At 41.6% G+C, this 23514-nt stretch overlaps 1 protein-coding gene across 3 annotated transcripts; it reads right to left on the reverse strand.

Annotated features, from left to right (window-relative positions):
* Nucleotides 1–10497: 10497 nt before the first annotated feature.
* Nucleotides 10498–21543, reverse strand: mlpha (melanophilin a). 3 transcript variants are annotated; one of them, XM_085373060.1, is made up of 15 exons: nucleotides 21434–21543; nucleotides 18977–19198; nucleotides 18741–18853; nucleotides 18589–18633; nucleotides 14990–15048; nucleotides 14819–14902; nucleotides 14639–14741; nucleotides 13926–14119; nucleotides 13590–13673; nucleotides 13269–13505; nucleotides 12051–12221; nucleotides 11332–11493; nucleotides 11111–11167; nucleotides 10688–10730; nucleotides 10498–10538 (listed from the first exon to the last, which is right to left on the reverse strand). In XM_085373060.1, the coding sequence occupies exons 1-15, from the start codon at nucleotides 21541–21543 to the stop codon at nucleotides 10498–10500; spliced, it is 1725 nt and encodes a 574-aa protein (XP_085229186.1). The 3 variants fall into 3 exon arrangements, with proteins under 3 accessions (XP_085229186.1, XP_085229185.1, XP_085229187.1); XM_085373059.1 differs by having other exon boundaries at nucleotides 14813–14902; XM_085373061.1 differs by lacking the exon at nucleotides 12051–12221 and having other exon boundaries at nucleotides 13269–13502; nucleotides 14813–14902.
* Nucleotides 21544–23514: the final 1971 nt, after the last annotated feature.

The raw sequence follows: 23514 nt of genomic DNA on the forward strand, positions 1-23514 counted from the left end.
CATAACTAAAGGGTCTACACTCTTTCTCACTGGTGTTTTAGCTTTAAATTCTTATTTACCTTCAATAAAAGAACTCCAGACGGTTTCCAGTTTCCAAAGCGAGAGACAAAATGGCGGACGGTGCAGGCAATTTTTCCTCCTGAACATTTCCAGGGGGTGGAGCTTCAGGAGAAAATATCACTGCTTTGTTTCTTTCCAACATGATTTAGTCTAATACACTCAACATCCTTAAAGAATATGTGAAAATGAAAAGACTAAATTATGTTGAGATGAGAAATTGAAATTACTCAAGCTGGATATATGAAATCCTTATATGCAAATTCAACAACCAGCCTATTGCATTTTTTTCAGTGTAGGAGCATGAGAGAGGTCGTACCTTGTCTTATTGTTTTACGGTAGGATTAACGTAGTTATGTCAGTTTTAGTCTAAGTGCCTTTTGTTTAGATGAACTACTGGACTTCTTCACTGTGTTATCTAGGGCGAACCATCTAGGGTGAGGGGGAGACTACCCTCTTCCTGACCAAGGATGTACCTTTTGTGCTTTCATGTTATATGACCCTTTGATCAGCAGGAACACATACACACACATACACACACACGCACCCACTGAAGTATAAATAAAGACTGGGGCAGTTTCTCAGCGCGAGTCTCTCAGTCTGGAGGCTGCCCTTGCTAGCAAGAAGTTCTGTGTGTTTCTCTTCTCTGAGTCTTTACTGAAGAAGTGTTTAGAGTATATTTCTTAACAGCACCCCACCTCCGAAGTGGCCCGAGCGAGCCCCAGGCTCCAGGCCCCGACAAGCAGCCACCAAGGAGTGAGCCAGTTTGTACCTGGACGCCCATCCCCAGACACAAAGAACCACCAACGCACCGATGTCTGAGGGAGTCTGCCACTGGCAGGGGAAGTGGTGGGGGGAGATAGGCCTCCATACCTTAGAGGGCCCGAGATGTCCCCAGAGAGGTGGCGTCTGATACCCAACCTGACATATAGACACAGACATACAGGAACACACAGATACAAACATCCATTCCCACCCTCATGCTCTCATATGCACTTACTCCACACTCAACCAACGTGGAGACAGACATAAAGAGACGCTGTACACACAATCACACTCCCCAAGCGTACTCTAAGAACCGGGTCTAGGTACCTTTGCCCCTGGAGGGGGAACTGCACCCAGACCCAGGTGGTGTTACCCTTTTCCCTGCGGTGGGGGGAGGCAGACCGCCCCGACTCCGCAGCAGCAGGGAGGCCCCACACTCCAGACCCCAGTCGGACGGCCAACTCCTCCTCCTAGCCCCCCCCCCCCGCTCCAGCAGGCTGCAGAGAACAGGGGTGAGAGAAGACTCCAAACTTCCCTCCACCCGCTCATATGTAGTGTTGATGCATGTGTGTTCTAAGGTGCATTTAAAACCCAGGAGGGCATGGAGCTACCTGCCAGAGAGCAGCAGGTAAGCGCATAGCCCCTCCTGCTAGCCCTCAATGTCTACGTGTAAATTAATTAATTAATTAAAATTCTTCATTGTTGTCAGAAAGTCATTGGAAAGAAATACACATCATCGCTTACATTTAAAATACGTCAAATGCCTGTGCAACACTGTGCTTTGTTGAAGACACTGTGGCAATATACTGCAGGCAGTCCCAGTGCTGTCAGCAGCACTTTCCTTATTCCATCAGAGCAGAATACTGAGGCATCTGTGAGTGTCACTCAAGCAGTCTGATCACACAGTGTGTGGCATCTGTCATCAGCAGCCCTGCTCATACACATTGACATACATTGTCTTACTTTTCTCTGTCTATTTAAGACACCAAATGTTTGTTTGTTTGTTTGTTTGTTTGTTTGTTTGTTTGTTTGTTTGTTTGTTTGTTTGTTTGTTTGTATGGGGATCTTTTGGGGGGACACTGATTGACAACAGCTGCACTCAGTGCTTAACACCAGCCTTAACCCAAATTAAACCTCAACACTAAAACCAAAAATGCCTTTAAAGGTTTGTGAAACGACCAGACACTATATCAAACTGGTTTCTATAAAGATAAACACACTTAAACACAATTTGAAAGCATTGCATTTGGAGAAGCACAGCATGCTTTGTGTGAAGCTCTCTTTGTTTGTCTCACTCTGACAAGCCTTAGTGCCTTAAAATAAGCAACCACTCTGTACTTGAAAACTTCTCCATCTCCCACCACTTTATTTATTTATGCATATATTCCTTTGTGAAATATGTTAAAACATGACAGTAAAGTTTTTTCTTAGATAGTCTGTTCAGAACCACATCTGTCTTCAGCAAAGCCTTCTAACTGAAAGACATGGATGACAAACCAAATGCCTACAGACAGTGTCACGCATTATATGACAAGTGTTAGTGAGCACAAATGTAAAGGCATCTCTGTATTGTCTATTCAGGCCTCCACCAGACTTTTGTTATATTCCACTGTGACACTAATCGAGTTAAACAAAGAATAGAGTTGTTGGCATTGTGGAAAAGTGTTTCAAAGAAGCATTTTTGGGAAACAAAAGCTGTTTTAATAATCATTGTTTGAATAGAAAAGTGGAAAAAAAACCTCTCAGTTAGTGTTTTGACCATTACCTGTAGCTCACAACACAGTTGTACAATGCATTATGCAATCCTAATATTAGCATCAAGAACAAAGTGTAACTGAGGGCATTTTAAAGTATGTAACTATGCAGGTAACTGAGCATAAATGCAACAAGTCTAGGGTTGTGACTTCTGAGTCTATCTTGAAGTTTGCACAGTGTCTGAGGTGGTTTCCAAGTTAATTGCGATTTGAAGATTGTGAAAGTATTTGTTTCTCTGTCCGGTGTCCGGGGATGGACTGGTTACCTATTCAGAATGTATCGAGGTCTTTTTAAAGATCTGTGGTTTCTGTTCTAAATCAGGACAAAAACCTTTCTTCTTTTCCATTTTCAAAGGTGTTTCCTTTTTGCAGTGCTGTTGGGTCACAAACTTTAAAGCCAGTATGATAGCCTTGTCCCACCAATGCTGTGAAGGTCCAGCTTGTCAGATCCAATTAAAATCAAATCACTCAAAAAGATCCTCTGGAAAAGAGTAGATTTCTTAGAATAGAAATTATTAAACAGTGTCATATGAACAGCAGAAACCAGTACATTTACCAGTATATTTAAAGCAAACGAAAGCGAAGCAACCGTGTAGAGCCTTAAAGCACAAACAGAAAAGACACACAAAAAGACAGACAGGAAAAAGCAGCAGTCCGGGTCAAATCGACCCAACGCTTATATACGATCAGTGACCCCTCCTCCTGCTGTTGGGTACCCTTTAATCCTTTGTTCTTTCTTTTCATCTTCCACTTATGATACATAACTTTCTGGCCCTACCACATAACTTCCCGAGAACCAGTCTTACATCCATCATTGAACTGGGTCCCTTTGTCAGTTTGCAAAACGGCAGTTAACAATTCAACAATTTGACAATTATTTCGGGCGTGCATGCCAAAAGTAAACTGCTATCTATGCTAAGAAAGGGTTTTTCTCAGCTTCTGGCAGCTGAGGTGGGAAAACAGAACCCCAGGTGCATGCCTGGTGGGGCCAGGTTTGTTTAACGTATAGGCAATGGAAGGGCTGGACACAACGTGGGGCGGTACAGATGATTGCAGATGAACACCGAGGAAGGGTTTAACCCAATATCTGGACTAGTCACCGTTGGCCATAACACAATTAAAGAATAGAATAGAATTAGAATTCAACTTTATTGTCATTGCACATGCACAGGTACAGGGCAACGAAATGCAGTTTGCATCCATCCAGAAGTGCTTTAGTGATATAGATATATTACAATATATATTAGCAATAATATAGATATGTGAGTATATTACAGAAATGGGTCTATTATGGTATGTTATAATGTACACGGTATGAAGTATGTTGTGAATATTCTATAACTATAAGTATGTACAGGCTGTAGTGAGTACAAGCTATGTACAGGCTATGAACAGGATATAAATATGAAAAACTATACAGAATATGAAATAAATAACTTTACAGAATCTGAGATATACAGCTATACAGAAATGGGAACTATGCAAGTTGTAAACAGTTGTAGGATTAAAAATTATCGTATGTACAGAATGATTATTTACACAGAGCTATACAGTAGTGCAGTTAAGATAAGTGAGATATAATTCCTACAGAGGCTATATAAAGTGCTGGTGGTTGTGAGTGGTGGTTCAGTCCATGTTATTATTGTGTGTTTGAGGGTACAGTTGTCCATTGTGGGTGTGTGTATGTTCAGTCCATGAGTTTAACGTGGGTCAGATGTCAGGAGGCAGAGTTCAGGAGTCTGACAGCTGTGGGGAAGAAGCTGTTCCGGTACCTGGTGGTCTTAGTCCGGAGGCTCCTGTAGCGCCTCCCAGAGGGCAGGAGGGTGAAGAGTCCATGTGATAGGTGACTGGGGTCTTTTCAGATACCGCTTCCTGTAGATGTCTTTCATGGCAGGAAGTGGTGCTCCGGCGATGCGCTGGGCAGTTTTCACAACCCTCTGCAACGCCTTCCGGTCCGAGGCAGAGCAGTTCCCGTACCAGACTGTTATACAGTTGGTCAGGATGCTCTCGATGGTGCAACGATAGAAGTTCACCAGGATGTCTGAGGACAGGTGGTTCTTCCTCAGAGTCCTCAAGAAGAAGAGGCGCTGGTGAGCCTTCTTGACCAGCTTGGAGCAGTTGGTCGTCCAGGTGAGATCCTCGGAGATGTGGACTCCCAGGAACTTGAAGCTGCTCACACGCTCCACAGCCGTCCCCTTAATGTGGATGGGTGGATGTGGGTCAGCATTCCTCCTGTAGTCCACGATGAGGTTACTTAAGGTTACTTACTGATCCTAATTACTACATTTTCAAACAGTATTGATCAACATGTGTTCATACAGCAAGTGGCACAAACTTCCATTAATATACTTGAAGATAATATTTGACCTATGGTCTTGTGAGGAAGTGTAAGTGTGTTTTTAATGTGATTCATGAAAACAAAGCAGCACACATTCAACCATCTTCAAACTGTCACATCTCTGATATCAGGAGTCATCATCAAAGTGTCAATCAATGAACAGATGATGGATCAAAAACTGCAGCTGGATTGTGTTTGTTCTCTCCATCAGATTCCTGTCAACTCACAATCGACACAAACACAGTGAACACAAACCTCCAACTGTCTGACAACAACAGGAATGTGACAAGTGTGGAGGAGATTCAGTCATATCCTGATCAGATTTGAAGTTTTTCTTCAGCTGCTGTGTAGAAATGGTCTGACTGGTCGCTGTTACTGGGAGGTCGAGTGGAGAGAAGACGTTTATATATCAGTGAATTACAGAAGAAAGGAGACAGTGAAGACTGTTTGTGTGGAGACAATGATCAGTCCTGGAATTTGGACTGTTGTCATGATGGTCCTTGTTCAGTCAGGCACAGCTGCTCTGCATTTCCAACAAGCCTGAGCTCATTAAAATGAATCCAAATGTCTGGTTTCTCTTTCTTAATGGGATTTTTCCATCATGGGTGAATAAGTGGACATCCAGTAGTGCTCAGTGTATCAAATATTAAAGGCATTCAGAATATCTCATGTTTCCGTCATTCTATAAAAACAGCTGCTTTTAAAAACTGATCCAATCAAAGAAACATGAACTTCCATATTGATCAGATCAATATGTACAGCTCTGATGTCACTTACATGTCCTTGAACTTTTCATGGATGGTGATTTGTGGCCCTCTGCTGGTGAGAATATGAACTGCATGATGTCGGTTGAATGAACACAGATGACATGAAGTGTTTTTAAATCTGGTTTCATCAGCTTCAACAAACTCTGACTTTCAAAATAAAATCAGTTGATGTGACTGTTTTTGAAAGCTCTTATTTTGGAGGGAGCTGACATTTAATAATCAAATGTCAGTGTGGACACAGTATCTGAGCAGCGATAGGAATACATTTACAGAGCTGTAACTCAGACTAAACACATGGTCGGAGACTCGCTGTGCTTCGGGTCTTTATATTTACAGTCGAACCCTCACCACCCGCTCTGCTCATCTCAGTGAGCTAAACCAGTGCTACCATTAAGAAAACAAATATTATTGATCATTTTCAGAATAAGAGTGGAGATTACAGTTGTTTCAGGACAAACTGCCATGGTTTGAGTTGAGTTGAGTTGTCTGAGTTGGACAAATCCTACTTCAGAATTGATTTTAGTTGCAAGAAAATGAGTTATCTTTTCACTAACTCATCTACTGACATGTTCAGATTTTTCAGAAAGAATTCAGGAGAAATATCTTTAATTTAAAAAGATTTAATTTGCTTCAGCAGCTGAAATTACAAGTTACAGCGGTGGACCTCTGTGTTAAATCAAACATCTGTCTTCACACAAAGGATGACCCTCATCGGGCCATAAAGCTTATATAGTGTGACAATAACAAATGATTATTATGTCTGTCAAACTCTGGAACCCATCCTTATGTCTCCATTCAACCTCCTCTTCAAACTGTTCCCGGCAGGTTTTTGCAGTGCACAGTTTAGGGTAAATAGTCTTCCGCACGGCACATTACAATGTCACTAAATTACCATTAAAGTGCTTTATTGCAACGGCTGCAGATCAGTGACAAGTAGCATACAGAAACGGAGCTGGGCAAGTGGCTCCTCCTCCTTTGCGCGCTCTCATAAATGGGGCAACAGTTTTTGGCACGAAACTGGATGTCACGATCCTGGGTCTTTCGACCCAGCGTTTTGAGTTATGCTTTATTTTGTGTCAGCTGTTTCCCCATGTGTTTCCACTTCCCCTAATCACCCCTGTGTGTATTTAGTCTGTGTGTTTCTGCTCATTCATTGTCATGTCGTCTGTTGTTTCTCCTCATGTTTCCGTGTCTACGGGTTTTTTTCTGTGTTCAGGTTTTTACGACATTCTAAGTTTTGTTTTTTCGTTGCGTGTTTAGCATTTAGTTTCTCCCCTGTGTGTATCTGATTTTTGTTTTTCCACCTTTTTTATATTAAACAGCCTGCTTTTTGTTAATATTCAAGTTTTCTTCCATGTTCTTTGTGTCTGCATTTTAGGTCCTTTCATCAATGCATACACTCTGCCTCTGCCAGACTGTGAGACTGGAAATAAAAACACACACAGTTTGTTGTGTGAAGAAATCAAACATGAGCTGAACAAACAGTAAAGTTCGTAAATAAAAAAAGTTCACATGCTGGTTAGTTTTTCACCTGTGTTTACGTCCAAAGCTCTACCAGTCTGTACACATCTGTATGTTTCATGTTTGTAGAAGTCCTTCAGTCACAACATGGTTCATCTTCATCTTTACAAGCTAGCTAGCTAACTTTCTGCTAGCCTCTAACTTAGCTCGTAAATGCTCTTTTTCATGACGTGTGTACATTTAACACTTTTATTGGAGCTGAGTGAATTTGGAGTGTTTCATGGGTTTGCCTGATGTCATTAGCCAGTAACTAGACACTCTAAGTACTTGGACACACTGTGAGCTCGTATAAAAGGAGCTACAAAGTGCCCTCTATGGATTAGATAGTCCACTTCTCCTTTATGTAGAATCCACCCTCCTTTGCAGGAATTATCGCCCCCTGCTGGTCAGAGGATGGACTGCTTCAGTAATCTCAAGGCTGAACACACTGATGGTAAAGAATCCTGTAATTTTCTCATGAATATATGAAATAAGTTAAAAATGCAGAATTGATTTGATGTTTTATGGATCATAAAGGCAAATGCAGATCAATGTTATCAATAATCAAAGAAACTAAATATGTTAAACTCTAAATGTGATCAGTTCTGATGATCAGTACCATTCATCCATAAAATCAATATATGGATCAAATAAGAACAGGGTTTGATTTTAAAATTTATTGATCGTATCAGCAGTGATACAAACACAAGTTTAATAAACAGCTGACCAAAGTCTATAGAAGCTCAGTGGTGCCAGAATTAAACATAAAAGTAAAAAGTGAATTGTCTGTCTGAGCCAATCAAATTGCGTCAGAGGAGATTAAGTTTAGAAATGGTTTTAAAGTTAATAGATTTTATTTTGAAATAAAGTTTTTATATCTGTCTTCTGTCAGTCACCAAAAGTTGATTCTGTTCATCTGGACTTTTTCAGTGGGAGAAATGTTTCATCCAAGTGACTTCTTCAGTCTCAGCTGACTGCAGGTTTCAATCTTATAAACAGGACATTTGCATAATGACTGAAACCAGCCCACTGAAGGAACAATGGGCTGGGAAGTCAGTTCCTTGATCATTAATATGCAAATACTCATGAGCATTGATCAAAGCCCACTGATCAATGGCCATTAGTACCATTCACAGAGAATTGGGGAATGGCTGCAATCACAGCATTGTAAGATGGTGACCCTTAGGCCCCTCCTCAATTCAGAGATGGTCTTTCCCTTTTCACGTAAATGGCCTCCTTGACTCCGCCCTCAAACCAGCGTTCCTCCCTGTCCAGGATCTGTACATCCTCATCATTGAAAGAGTGTCCACTGGCCTGTAGGTGTGACTAGACTGCAGAGTCTTGCCCTGACGAGGTGGCTCTTCAGTGTTGTGCCATCCGCTTCGCCAGAGGGTGTCTGGTTTCCACGATGTATAAGTCCTGGCAATCCTCCTGGCACTTAACAGCGTACACTATGTTACTCTGTTTGAGTTGGGGGACCGATCGTTGGGGTGGACCAATTTTTGGTGCAGCATGTTTTGGGGTTTAAAAGCCACAGAGACCCGGTGTTTAGAAAAAAAGTGTCTCAGTTGTTCTGATACTCCTGACACGTACGGGATCACTACAGGTTTTTGCTTAGGCACTGATTGCCCTTCTCTCCTGGATTGGCTGGAGCTTTCTTTCGGTGCCGTCCCAGCTTTGACAAATGTCCAGCTAGGATAACCACATCTACTCAGCGCCTTCTTGATGTGATGTTCTTCTGCTTCCCTGACTGCTGTGTCTGTGGGGATGGTGTTCGCTCTGTGTTGTAGCGTCCTGATGACACCCAGTTTGTGCTCCAGTGGATGATGAGAGTCAAACCTTAGATAATGGATTGGATTTATATAGCGCTTTTCAAGGCACCCAAAGCGCTTTACAATGCCACTATTCATTCACTCTCACATTCACACACTGGTGGAGGCAGCTACAGTTGTAGCTACAGCTGCCCTGGGGCAGACTGACAGAAGCGAGGCTGCCATATCGCGCCATACTGATCCCTACGCGTAGGTTTCCGGTACACTTTAGCTTTTAGATGTCCCCCATTACTGATGGAAATGTCACAGTCTAAGAAGGCTAACCTGCCACTTTTCATATCCTCCCTGGTGAATTTGATGTGTCGGTCCACCGAGTTAATGTGATACATGAATTGTGGTACGTCCTGAAATTTGATTTTCACCCAGGTGTCATCCACATGCCTGAACCAATGACTTGGTGGTGTTTCAGGGTAGGATAGCAAAGCCCTCTTTTCCACTTCTTCCATGTACAAATTGGCCACAGCGGGTGAAACTGGGGAACCCATGGCACACTGACCCTTGTATGTGAAATATGTGGAAAATATGATCCCTGATGCTGAGAGTGGTCCTGTTGCTAAGGTTGGTGTCATCCTGTAATCTCTTACTACCGCCAACGCTTCCGTGACTGGGATGCAAGTGAAAAGAGATGTAACATCGTACGAGACCATGGTTTCATCTGCCTCCATAATGACATCTCTCACCTTCTCAACAAACTCCAAGGTGTTCTGGATGTGGTGTTCAGAGCTGCCTACCAGCGGGTTGAGGATCGAAGTCAGAAACTTTGGGTTGTTATAGGTGACCGAGTTGATCATACAGACAATCGGTCTTAAAGGTGCATCCTGTTCATGTATCTTCGGTAAACCATACAGACTTGGTGTTGATTACCCTGGGTACAGCCTGTGGTATGAGATCAAGTCCATAGCATTGTCTTGTTCTAACTGCTTCAGACAGACAGTCCACTTCATGGGCCTCGTTTCAGGGGCTCATAAGTATTTTTGTCACTGAGTAGTAACAAAATTTTCTCATGACAGTCTTTCTGGTTTAGCAATACTGTGCACCTGCCCTTGTCTGCCGGAAGGATGATGATTTTGTTGTCATCACTAAGTGATGTGAGTGCCTTCCTCTCCTCCATGCTGATGTCGGATGCTGGGGGCTTTGCGTTGCTGAGACAAGCCGAAACTTTGTCAGTGTTAAAACGAAATATTTTGGATTTATACATTTTTAAACATTTTCATGTTACTTCATTCCCATGTAATTCTCTCCAGCTGCCTCTGAGCTTCAAAAAATATTGTAATGACTGTACATTTGAATACTCATTTAGTTTGGTACGTACTTTTTCACGTTTTCTCATATTTTGTCTAAATCTACCAGCTGTAATCATGGGTTATGTTTCTAACACATAAGCAGCAGCAGTTACAGATAAAAGTTGCTCTTTGAGTTGCTCTATGATGAAGGCTTCATGACGAAGAGGAGCAAGCAGCAGCTGCTGAAGGTCTGTTTCTGCTTCAGAACATGTTGCTGGATTTCCACTGAGTGCCGTTAGCTTCTGAAACAAGAAATGCTCATTAACACGGTTCTTCGCTGTTAACGAACACGCATCACAACTTTGTAATGTCATGGCCTGGAACGTGACTGTAACATGTTTCAGCTTCTTCACTTTAAACGTGCAGAAAGCAACGTGAGTGTGTTTCTTACTCTGAAAATCCTGAGTCGACTTTTTTCTCTGAGTTCCTGAAACCTGCAAAGAAACATGGAAGTTTTTAACTTAGTCCTGAGTGATGTTAGAAAGAAACTGTTTCCATGCAGCTAACATGGCATCCAGTCAACCGTCTACCTCTGAAAACCAAAACCTGCAGTTCCTCTGGTGTCCACTAGAGGCTCCAGCAGTGACTCAGTCCTCATATACTCCCATGTTAAAATTAGGGATGGGTACCGATATCCAGTGCCATTATTTCTCTTCAGTAACTCAGTCCAGTCTATGCTCTGAGTTTCCCTTCAAAAAGGTTACACTAGAAAAGTGATGACCGTCTAACAGCTGAAGCCCGATAACTTTTTTATTTGTTCCTGTGAGTGAGCACACGTTAATGTAACCTTGACATCATTTCCTCACACACTGACCTTCTTCTTGGATCCGGCGGCGCTCAGAGCAGCGATTTTACTCTCAATATCAGAGACCTGCAGATGGAACAAACATGAAGGGAAACTGTTGAGTTTGCTTATTAAAAACAGGAAGACTTGAAAAGCTTCCTGTAAGAAATTTGTGTTTATTCCAGCATCAGCCATTTTGTTCCTAGACACCGCGTAAACATGACCATGTCCATCCAGAGCCATTGACCCACCTCGCTCTCAGCACTCTGGACTCTGGCGGCGGTCAGTGCCACCACGTCCTCAAGCTCAGACAGTTCCGAGTCCGTCGCCCCTCCAAACTGATTCTTGGCACTCTGCTCGAGCCGCCGCAGCTTCGACTCCAGCTCGTAGGACTGACCGGCCGTGATGTACACCTAAACAGGTAACAGGACAGACCCCTGGGTCAGCTGACACGCCTCCAGACCACTGAGAATGATGGTGATGATGATGAAGACAGGCCTGAGCATCAGTGAAACACACTGGTTCTCTGACTGACTCAATCACTGAACAGGTAACAGGAGAAGACCTGGTCTCATCAGAGGATGTAGAGTTCAGTCATGACATTATGACCTGATGATGAAACTAGAACAAATCCCTTATATTGTACACATTCTCCTAACGGGTCATTTTTACTGATAGCTTTAAGGCTATTGAACAATAATGAGCATCGACCTGGTTTTACCAACTGTTCTGGGGCATGTTTCAAATGATCACGTAACCTTTTCCTAAATCTAGAACTGCTGTAACTGGACTCAAACTGGACTGAGACTGGACCCAGTGTGTTTGACCGACACCAGCCCTGTCGCTGATGGACGGACACACAACAGCCGGGAAGGTTAAAGCCAGTCCAGACATTTCCGTCATGCTTCGGACGAGGTAGAGGGTTGGGTTTCAGGGACAATGAGGTGTGCAGTTCATGTTGGAGGCTTACATTTTCCTCAAGTTCCCTGAACGCATCATCGGCCTGCTTTACGTCAGTGCCTACTAAGTGGGACCTGTCGATCGGCTCTGAGAGGCCGTACTCGACCATAGCGTTTTCTGTGGCATTAATGGTTCTCAGGACCTCAGTGGTGAGGTCACAGAGGGCGGCGGCAGTCGATCTCTGAAAGCCATGTAGAGGGACAGATGTTAGCAGCTGGAAAACAACATCCCATCCTGCAGCAGCTACCGGGCTGGATGCCCCACAGCACCACAGCATTTCTTGTGTCTGACTTGTGTCTCTGGGAGGTCATGTTGCGATTAAAAAGGACTCTGCACATAAAAAAAACTTTCTACTTTTAAATGTGGTGCACACCTTTTGTTCCTAAAATGGTGGCATGTGTTTCAGACAGACCTGACTACAGTGTTAAAAACTATGCTGCTGATTCCCCAGCTATGATTCAGAGGCAGACGAAGAGGTTTCCCAACACTCAGTGCTTTTACAGATTTCTCCTTCTGTTTGGTGTCACATGACTGAGCAGAGGTTTAGTTTTTAGGTGAACACCTGTACAGGTGAGGGGTCATGTGGTCCAGGCAGGTAGCTGCTGAGCTTCACAGTAACAGTAACCTAACAGACGGCTGTTAGTCAATGCAGGAGGCAGCAGGTTAGTGAGGACTAGTCCGTGATGCATCAGAAAGAGTTCTCCTCCATCAGGAGGTCACTGGACATCTAGTCTGTAGATGTGGATTTACTAGGACAGGAACCACACCTCATTTCTCATTATTATTTTTTTGTCACAGATGGAATAAGAAAACCAATGAGAAGTTTAGAGAAACGTTCAGTATTTTCAGGAGTGGATGAGGACAAAAACATGAGAATGAACAAGAAACATGGTGTTCAGACCCGTTACAGATGGAGTAAAACAGCGTTTTTGGGGAGAAGCCAAGCCATGCTGTAGAAGCACTGAATGTATCACACGTGGGAACCTGGATGTTTATGAGACATCGGACAAAATAAAGAGTTAAAAAACCTTTTAGACTTTATTTTGTTCTTTGAAAACAATGTTAAAAACGAATTCGCCATTAAATGATTGTGCACTGATCCAAAAGTAAGCTTTTTATAACATCGGATCCACTGGTGGTCTGAGAAACCTCCAGGTTCCCATTCTCTGGATTTATGGGTTGGAATTCAATTAATTCTGTAAACAGTGGACTGAATCAGTCTTCCTACCTTTTGAGCCTCAGTGGGCATCTCATCACTGGATGAGCTCAGTTCTTTGTTCTTCCGGGAGTTCAGAGCGATTGCTGGGCCACCCTTCAGTCCGGCCAAACCTTTACCCACAGAAAAGGACTTCTTCCCAGCTTCGTCGTCCGATGACGGGCCCTTATCGCTCAGGTTCCCCGCCAGCTCACTAAGCTTCCTTCTCAGTTTCTCCTCCTCATTCTGAGCTGATGGATTTGATGCCTGCTGTAAAACAAAGTTACAGAATGTTTGTACCGACTGGTTTCAGGAAATGATCTCACATTATCCCACATCATCATCGCATCTCACCTCGTTTACACCAGGTGTAATCTTTTCCTCCAGGCGGCTCAGCAGACTCTCGATGGCCAACATTCGTTTGCTCAGTTCATTTATCTGCAATGTAAAATCAACATGAACACCAAGGAGATGATTTTGTATGACAAAAAGACTCCGTGTCAGTTAACAATATCTCCTGGTTCTTTATGGCTGAGATTATACGGACTGAAACTTTTTGTACAAAATACCATGAAGAAGAAAAAAAGGCAAAACATAGAATTAAAACAGGTTTTCCAAGAATCAAGAGAAGAAAATCCAATGTTTATGCCACCAAAATTTAACTTAAAGTGACTGGTTGATTGTCCTTACCGGCGGGGCTTGTCCCAGGTTCTCCTGGGAGGAGGTTCTACTGCCCCTTCGGCGGTGGGGTGGTTGTTGGTACATCTGCGGGTACCTCTGGTACTCCTCCTCGTCTGATGTGTCAATGTACTGCTGCCGAGCCACCGACGAGGTAATCTTGGACAGAGAGCGAGTCCGGACCATCCGATTCTCTCCGTTGTCATCTGATAACAAACACAGGTAAACATGGACACACAAAAACATCCAGGTGGATGCAGATCTACAAAGATGGACAGGTAGGTAAAAACATTCAGGTAAATGTACATGTTGGAAATAAAAAGCAGCATGTCGGACATCCAAAGTAGAAATTTTTTCTAAACCTGATAATAAGTAAAATTTGCAATTAGTTATCCAGTCTCACAGGCTTGTTTTGAAGGCATCTGTTTGATGTGATAAATCTGTGAAACAAAAGCTGTGATTCCTCCAATAGACAGCAGGTGGAGCCCCAGTGAAAACAGCTACAGGACAAACAGCATTTCCATTAATTCCCGCATTTCCATAGGGTTACTCCCAGAAGTTTTCTGTGGGAAGGTAAATCATGGTGGACAGATTCTGTGGGCCCCAGTAACCCCCATATAGACCACAGTGGTTTAAACAGTTTATTTTGTTGGACATGTGAAATTGGTTGTGTATTTTGGGACCTGCATCATGTTGCTGGAAGACTGGTATGCTGGTATACTGACCAGGTCTCATGGCATATCGGTCCAGGCTCTTCCTGCGGTTTCCTCTGTGGCTGTAATGGTCGTAGTCCACGTCATTCCTATAGTACCGATCATCCTGCTGCTGCTGTGAATCCAAAGTTACACACATGGTTTTAGATCTCTTTTGTATGTTTGCTTTTCATAACTTTGACTTACCTGTACAGACGGACGCCGTGAGTGAGGCAGATAATCCTCATTGTCAAAGTCCATAGGATGAACAGACAGCAGACGTTTGTTCTTCCTCATCTGAAAACACATCACGTTACGCCTGAATGTGGATTATTTCATAAAACAGATGTAGAATCACATCTTTATCACTTTTATGTTTATTACCACTTTGTAGCGCTGACCCTCGAATTCTCCTTGATCATCCTCATTGCCATTATACGCGTCTGAAAATGCAACATGTTTTGTCATTATTCTGTCCAGTTTTAGTTTTAGATGATGCTCCTTTTGAACCATTTGATTCCACAGCTAATTTTGAACAGTGCTTTATAAAAAAGCAAATCATTATTAATGTGTACACATTTGTATGTATACCACATGGTTAACTATGGAGTTCCACAAGGTTCTTTACTAGGACCAAATCTATTCACAGTATACAGTGGGATGCAAAAGTTTGGGCAACCTTGTTAATAGTCATTATTTTCCTGTATAAATCGTTGGTTGTTACAATAAAAATGTCAGTTAAACATATCATACAGGAGACACACACAGTGATATTTGAGAAGTGAAATGAAGTTTATTGGATTTACAGAAAGTGTGCAATAATTGTTTAAACAAAACCAGGCAGGTGCATAAGTTTGGGCACCACAAAAAAAGAAATGAAATCAATATTTAGTAGATCCACCTTTTGCAGAAATTACAGCCTCTAAACGCTTCCTGCAGGTTCCAATAACATAAGATAAGATAACCTTTATTAGTCCCACGCGTGGGAAATTTGTTTTGTTACAGCAGTGGACAGTGCAAAGTTGCATAGAAAAATTAGAAGAAAAAAACACTGGAATAATATATTCATAAGATACTGTACACAATAGAATAGAAGAAAATAAATTAAAATAAAATACTATATACAATCGAATAAAATAGAATACAAATGCTATATACAATATGAGTATAATACAACGATGCCAGAAAGAGTATTGTACTTAGTGTTATTGCTATTGCACATGTGTGGATGTGTTTAATCAGTTGAAGTCTTTGTTGTGGAGTCTGACAGCAGTGGGGAGGAAAGACCTGTGAAATCTCTCCGTTCCACATCGTGGGTGCTGCAGCCAGTGAAGGAGCTGCTCAGTGCTGTCAGAGTCTCATGCATGGGGTGGAAGATGTTGTCCAACAATCAGAGTCTGGATTGTGGTTGAAGGTATTTTGGACCATTCCTCTTTTCTCTAGTTCATTCAGGTTTGATGGCTTCCGAGCATGGACAGCTCTCTATAACTCACACCACAGATTTTCAATAATATTCAGGTCTGGACTGAGATGGCCGTTCCAGAACGTTGTACTTGTTCCTCTGCATGAATGCCTTAGTGGATTTTGAGCAGTGTTTCGTTGTCTCGTTGAAAGATCCAGCCCCGGCGCAGCTTCAGCTTTGTCACTGATTCCTGGACATTGGTCTTCAGAATCTGCTGATAGTGAGTGGAATCCATGTGTCCCTCAACTTTGACAAGATTCCCAGTCCCTGCACTGGCCACACAGCCCCACAGCATGATGGAACCACCACCATATGTTACTGTAGGCAGCAGGTGTTTTTCTGGGAATGCTGTGCTCTTTTTCCTCCATGCATAACGGCCTTTGTTATGCCCAAATAACTCTGTTTTAGTTTCATCAGTCCACAGCACCTTATTCCAGAATGAAGCTGGCTTGTCCAAATGTGCTTTAGCAAACTTCAAGCGGCTCTGTTTGTGCTTTGGGCGGAGAAAAGGCTTCCTCTGCATCACTCTCACATACAGCATCTCCTTGTGTAAAGTGTGCCGAATGGTTGAACGATGCACAGTGACTCCATCTGCTGCAAGATGATGTTGCAGGTCTTTGGTGCAGGTCTGTGGGTCGACTCTGACTGTTCTCACCGTTGCTTCTGTCTATCCGAGATTTTTTTTGGTCTGCCACTTTGAGCCTTAATTTGAACTGAGCCTGTGGTCTTCCATTGTCTCAATATGTTCCTAACTGTGGAGACAGACAGCTTAAATCTCTGAGGCAGCTTTCTGTATCCTTCCCCTAAACCATGATGGTGAACAATCTTTGTCTTCCGGTCATTTGTGAGTTGTTTTGAGACCCCCATGTTGCTACTCTTCAGAGAAAATTGAAAGATGAGGGAAACTTATAATTGACCCCCTTAAATACTCTTTCTCATTATTGGATTCACCTGTGTATGTAGGTCAGGGGTCACTGAGCTTACCGAGCCAATTTCAGTTACAATAATTAGTTCTACAGGTTTTGGAATCAATAAAATGACAACAGTGCCCAAATTTATGCACCTGCCTGATTTTGTTTAAACGATTATTGCACACTTTCTGTAAATCCAATAAACTTAATCTCACTTCTCAAATATCACTGTGTGTGTCTCCTATATGATATGTTTAACAGACATTTTTTTTATTGTAACAACCAACGATTTATACAGGAAAATAATGACTATTAACAAGTTTGCCTAAACTTTTGCATCCCACTGTACGTGTGAATAGACATGTATTTTCACTGCTATGCAGATCACACACAACATTATCTATAAGCCAGATAACACACACCAATTACTGTAGTTTTGGACCCAGATTACCCCGTGAGGCTCCTGACTACTGTAGCTGTAATACATCAAGCGGTGTGGCTTCGTAGCTTACCAAAGTCATACTAAAATGGCCTGTATTTGTATAGCGCTTTACTAGTCCCTAAGGACCCCAAAGCGCTTTACACAAGCAGTCATCCACCCGGCGAGGCTGCCGGACACTGGCGCCACCGGGCCCTCTGACTACCACCAGTAGGCAACAGGTGTAGTGTCCCCAAGGACACAACGACCGAGACTGTCCGAGCCGGGGCTCCAACTGGCAACCTTCCGATTACAAGGCGAACTCCCAACTCTTGAGCCATGATCGCCACTAAAACACTTTTGACAGATTTTTGAGTGCTGTGTACCACATAAAATGGGTTTGAGGTCAGTAAGCACAACCAGAATTCATATATAAGGTGCACCGGATTATAAGGCACACTGTTGATTGTTGAGAAAATAAACGATTTTAAGTGCCCCTTATAGTGCGGAAAATACGGTTGTTAAACTGCAGGAATGTCTTAAAGACCTGGATGACCTCTAATTTTCTGGTAGTCGTTGTACTTTCTGGTACTCTACTCTCTACTCTAAGCCTTTGAGCGTATGTTCTTTTGATTGGCTAAGTCCCGGTGACGTTTGGTGAGTCTTAGCTTTGGACCAGCAGCTGTTACCTTTACATGATTAATTTGAACCTTTGCCCATAATTAGAATAGAATAGAATAGAATAATCCTTTAATTGTCCCACAAGGGGAAATTTGGTTGTAACAGCAGCCAAAAAGACAAATATACAAACAAACAGTACACAGGACACGGAAAAGAAACATACACAATTTTTCTTACATATTTACATTACATACTAACCCCTAACCCTAATTACCAGGAACATTTAATAATAATAATAATAATACATTTTATTTAAATAGCGCCTTTCAAAGCACCCAAGGACACTGTACAACAGATAAAAACTGGAAATATACACAATGGTAAAAATAGAAGATAAAAGTTAAAACATACAGAAATTTAAGAATAGGCAATTTTAAACAGATGAGTTTTGAGGGTGGACTTAAAAAGAGAGAATGAACTAATATTTGACAGTAACATATAAATAGCATGGTAAATGGGAAGAAAATTTCCAATTAAAATCTATTAATAGTAAAACATTTAAGAAACTCACAACTGTGGACATCCGGCATACTCTGCGTGTCATCATCACGCCCACCTGAAGCACCAACACAAGTTGTCTGTTAGCGTGTAACTTCAATAAAACCCTAAAAAGCTCACAGTTGACTCATTATCTCTGAATTCTTTAACATAAGGCAAACTCACCTTCTCCGTTCAGCCTCTTGTACAATGACCTCATCACTTTGGCACTACCAAAGCGTTTGAAACGGTTTCTCACGTTGTCATGGTACCAGCCCAGAGTCCCGATCTTGAGCACCCTGAACAACACAAGTGCAGAATATAGAGAATATAATAAACATCTACCATAAAAGAAACTACCATGACCACCAAATAACTCTGAGCTTACGCTGACGCAGTGCTCTCCGCTGCCGGAGGCTCACCTGTTCATGCGGCAGTTGTCGCACACCCAGCCGTGCTCCTTCTTGTTGTAGCGGCTGCAGGACTTGCAGGTGTACATGCGACAGTCCAGACACTGGCGTTTGCTGTTCACCAGGAACTTGAAGGGCTGCAGGCAGCGGATACAAAGCGAGTCGGACAAGTTGCTCTGAGAGCCCAGCAGTTCTCGTTTTGAGTCCTCCTTCTCAATCTTATTCTTCAGCTCACTGCAAAAGACATGAAAAGATAGTCCCCGAGTTTATCATGGAGTAGAGACCTTGAGGTTTGGAAACTTAACAAATATAACAAATGAACATAGATTTCATAAAATTAGAACACTCTGACCAATCCAAGGAATGCACAAACAACTAAAACCATAACAGAGAACTTCTTGAGGAATTTTGAGGATCTGAAGGAAGACCTGATGATGAAGATCTGGAAGATCAAACACTAGAAACAAAGGCATTGACATTTCGTTTCTCAAGAACAGTGTGGTGATGGATTTGCTTTCCAGGACAAAGAGTAGGTAAATCTGTGTTTGAGATGTTTGGCTATGTTTGGTTTGTGCCTATCTTTATTCAATCAGGCTCGTGATCAGAGTAAAGCACCAAAGGATCAAACCTCAGCAGCATGCTCCACAAAAACGGGAAAGGTCGGCTGATGCCAAATATCCAAAGGTCCAGATCACAAGGTGCAAACAACAACTCAAATTCCACTCCAGGTGATCTTATAGAAACCTTGAACCTCGCTGACAGGTAGAATAAAAAACAAAGGAAGACGAACCAGAACCAAGGAGCTGATTCCCTCTGGAGATGGAGCTACCATGGACTGTTGGATGAAGGTATTAATTATTAAACTGATAAAAAAAACAACGTGAGACTTCGGTTCTTTACATTTTCACAGAGAAGAGAGGGAACAGCAGTCATAAAGAAGATAAATGACCAATCTGTGACTCACCCACAGCCCCTCAATAATTGGCTCTGAATGAATCGTGTGTTCTCCCTGCTTCTTGTGATCCATCCCTTTAGTAATGTCCACATGGAGGCCCACCAGCCTCAGACTGAGAACCATGGAGGGGCTGAGCCACAAAAACCTTCAGAGTATGTGACGACCACAACTGCAAGTCAGATCTGTTTATCTGGCAATGGGTCACAGGGACAGGAATGGAGAGAGACCTCCCTCTCTGCAACCACCAACCACTAGCTTATCTGGAGTAACACAGAGGCCTTCCCAGGCCAGCCCAAGGATCTAATCTCTCCTGCTGTCCCGGATCTACATCAGGCCTGCTCCTCCTGGTAGGAGCTGGCAGTGTGCTCCTTTTGAACTCTAGTCCAAATCCCTCCCAAGAGTCTGAACTCCTCACCTGTCCAGTTTATCAGTCCACAGTATAAAAAAAGTCTTCTTACAGATTTCATTTTGGCTTCTTTCATAGTTTTAAATGTTGAATTCTGATCAGTTTTTATTGATTTCTCGGTTTGTTTTGTATGCTTGTTAAAGGATGAAGATGACAACATGTTCCTGATGATTTCTCTCCAGTCATGAGTCCCTGTGAGGCTGCTCCCTCCCCCCGGGGGCTGATGGGAGTTGGAGTGTTTGGAGGAGACACAGAGTGTCTTTGTGAGGCAACTCCGTGTGACCGGGGCGTGATCGAGTGCAACAACAACAACGTCTTTCACGCTGGAATTCCTGCAAACTTCACATGAACGAAAACAGTTCAAACTCCAGGACTCACACAAAGTTTAGCTTCAGAGTCACAGAGAGAAAGTCTGGGAAAGTCTGGGGTTTATCTAAGATACAGGTAGTGGACTCCAGGCCTCGAGGGCCGGTGTCCTGCAGGTTTTAGATGTGTCCTTGATCCAACACAGCTGATTTAAATAGCTAAATGACCTCCTCAACATGTCTTGGGGTTCTCCAGAAGCCTGTTAATGAACTAATCATTTGATTTAGGTGTGTTGACCCAGGGTGAGATCTAAAACCTGCAGGACACTGGCCCTCGAGGCCTGGAGTCCCCTGATCCAAGACTTAAAAATAGCAACTCTGAGAGGAAAGCATGCCAAAAACAGCTCAAAATTCACTGAGGGAATGTCTGAAGATCATTTCAGTTTGTTTGTTTTTACTGTGTTTACTTTTGTTTCACTAACCTGACAACATATCTGATGCTTAATCAGTTTTTAAAAGGACTTAATTCACTCTCTGATTCTTTGTACATTGATTGATTTTTGATTTGCCCGTTTTTTGCCCAATTTTTAATAACACTGAATACAAACAATATTCAAACTTCCATTAAAATGTGTAGAAGCTTCAAAGCATTTTTTTATTTATTTTGTTGTATTTCTGCAGCAAGAATTTTCTGTGTGCTATTATTAATGCTGATATTTCAGCTTCAGTTTGAAAAACACCCTGAAACTTTAGTAATGTTTCTGATATTTGTACATGAAAACTCTGAGTGTGGGAACGAGTACCTGAGTCTCTCTTCTTCTTTCTTGCGGAGGTTGAAATCTCGTTGAATCACTTCCCAAACATGTTTGGCCTCTTCATCCGTTAGACGGGAAAGATCCAGCTTATGCTCCATGACACTAAAGGAATCACTCAATCAATCAAAAAAACAATCAATCAAACAGTCATATGAGGTGGCAGTGGTTCTTCAGGGTTTCGTTGTTGGTCCTCTGCTTTTAGTAACAAGGTTTTCTTTTTTTTAAGTTGTATAACTTGTTAAAATGTAAGGATATTCTAGAAATACTTGAAGTAATGAATAAAATATTTTAGAAAAATATAGTGCATATATAATACTTTGATAATAAAAGCATGAAAAAGACAAAAGTTTTCAGATTAAAAAAACTTTTCACTTAACAAATCTTTAGAACCAGATTTTGTGATAACACATTTTAGACAAACAAAATGAAGGTTTTATAATTCAATATAATGAGAAATTTGAAAAAGATATCTTAATAAATAAATAGTAAATTCCTATTAAAGCAAGAAGCTGGAAATATTTTAAAGCAACATATTTTTTCAGGAAAACCCCCAATATATTTATGAAAAAGCTATAATATATCAGAAGTAAAATATTTTGCCTGGCCAGCCACAGTAAGTCTTTAATATTTAAACATAAATTTAGAAATACTTTGAGGCAAAAGAACATCAACATCATCAAACTGATATGAAAAAATATAATTATTAGAAAAACAATGATAATAAATCCACAAACACCTCCGAGTCTGTCGATCCACCCGCAGCTCACAAAGGTATCATGGGCAGATCACATGACATATATTGTTTAATTAAATATATGTATAACTATGTATTGAGCATTTTTTAAAGTAGGCAGATCATTTGGACCTGATCATTTTAGAAGCTATAAAGCTTCTGGCACCCCTGCTGTAAAATAATAAACAAAATAAAGTAAAAATCAAAAATTAGAATAACTACTTTAAAGTTTTCTCTTGAATGTGTATTGTTATTTTTTCCATAAGTATTTGGTTTGTTTTTTAATTAAAAAATTTTTTAAAAACCCATAAAAGAAAATGTATTTTTTGTTGACACAACTCACAATTTCAAAAAGATTAAGCTTGATTTTTGCTCCAATTATAAATGATCAGATTTGAGGATGTCCAGCTGCTGAAGTGTCTTTTACTTTGAAACATATGAGATGAACATGGTTCAGTGTCAGCTGCTGGTCTGTCACCACACCCACAGACTAAACTCTCACTAAATTTAAACCTCAATCTGCAAAAATATTTACAATAAAAGACTTTCCAAATAAAAGTCAGCCAGGCTAAAAAAATAATTTACTGTTTATGTGCCTTCAGAATAAAAGCCTGTCCGCAGTATGAAGTTAAATAAAGACAACTCAGTGAGCGCTGTGTGATATGTTGTGTGCGACAGAGGCTTCATTCAAAGCTCAGATTAGATTTAAAAACTAATTTGTTTAAATTTAAAGTTTATAAATGAGATTAAAATTCAGTGAAAAACAGTAAAAACTCACCCGATGTGTGTCTGCAGCTCAATGATGAGATGAGCGAAACTGAACTGAGAACCTCAGCTGATCATATGACGACACCTCTTGACACAGACACACACACACACACACGCACACACACACACACACACACACACACACGCACACACACACACTGTAACACATCTGCAGGCTAAACTTTGAAAAACGAAATCAGACATCCACAGTGCAGACGACAAACATCAGGGACACAAACTGAAATTAAAAGTGTGACAAGTGTGAAGCATTCAGAGTCAAAGCTCAGTTTGTCCAACAGCAGGTCATGAGACCTGAGATCATTTGACATCATCAAACGCTCAGTGAAGACTTTTATTCTGACATCGAAGATATGACTGAACACACATTAGATATTAAGACTTAATACTAGATATAATAAATACAAAAACAACTTATTCTGAATGAACTTGAGCGTATTTATCTTTAATAATAATAAATGTGACTGTAAGCCACTTACAACCATAAATACACATGATATGGAGAGAATCTGATAATGTTGTTGATAATAATTTAATGTCTTATAACATG

Source organism: Diplotaxodon limnothrissa, linkage group LG15 (assembly GCF_057381915.1).
Source record: "Diplotaxodon limnothrissa isolate DT_005_m linkage group LG15, D_limnothrissa_male_GT1.1, whole genome shotgun sequence".
Classification (NCBI taxonomy): domain Eukaryota; kingdom Metazoa; phylum Chordata; class Actinopteri; order Cichliformes; family Cichlidae; genus Diplotaxodon; species Diplotaxodon limnothrissa.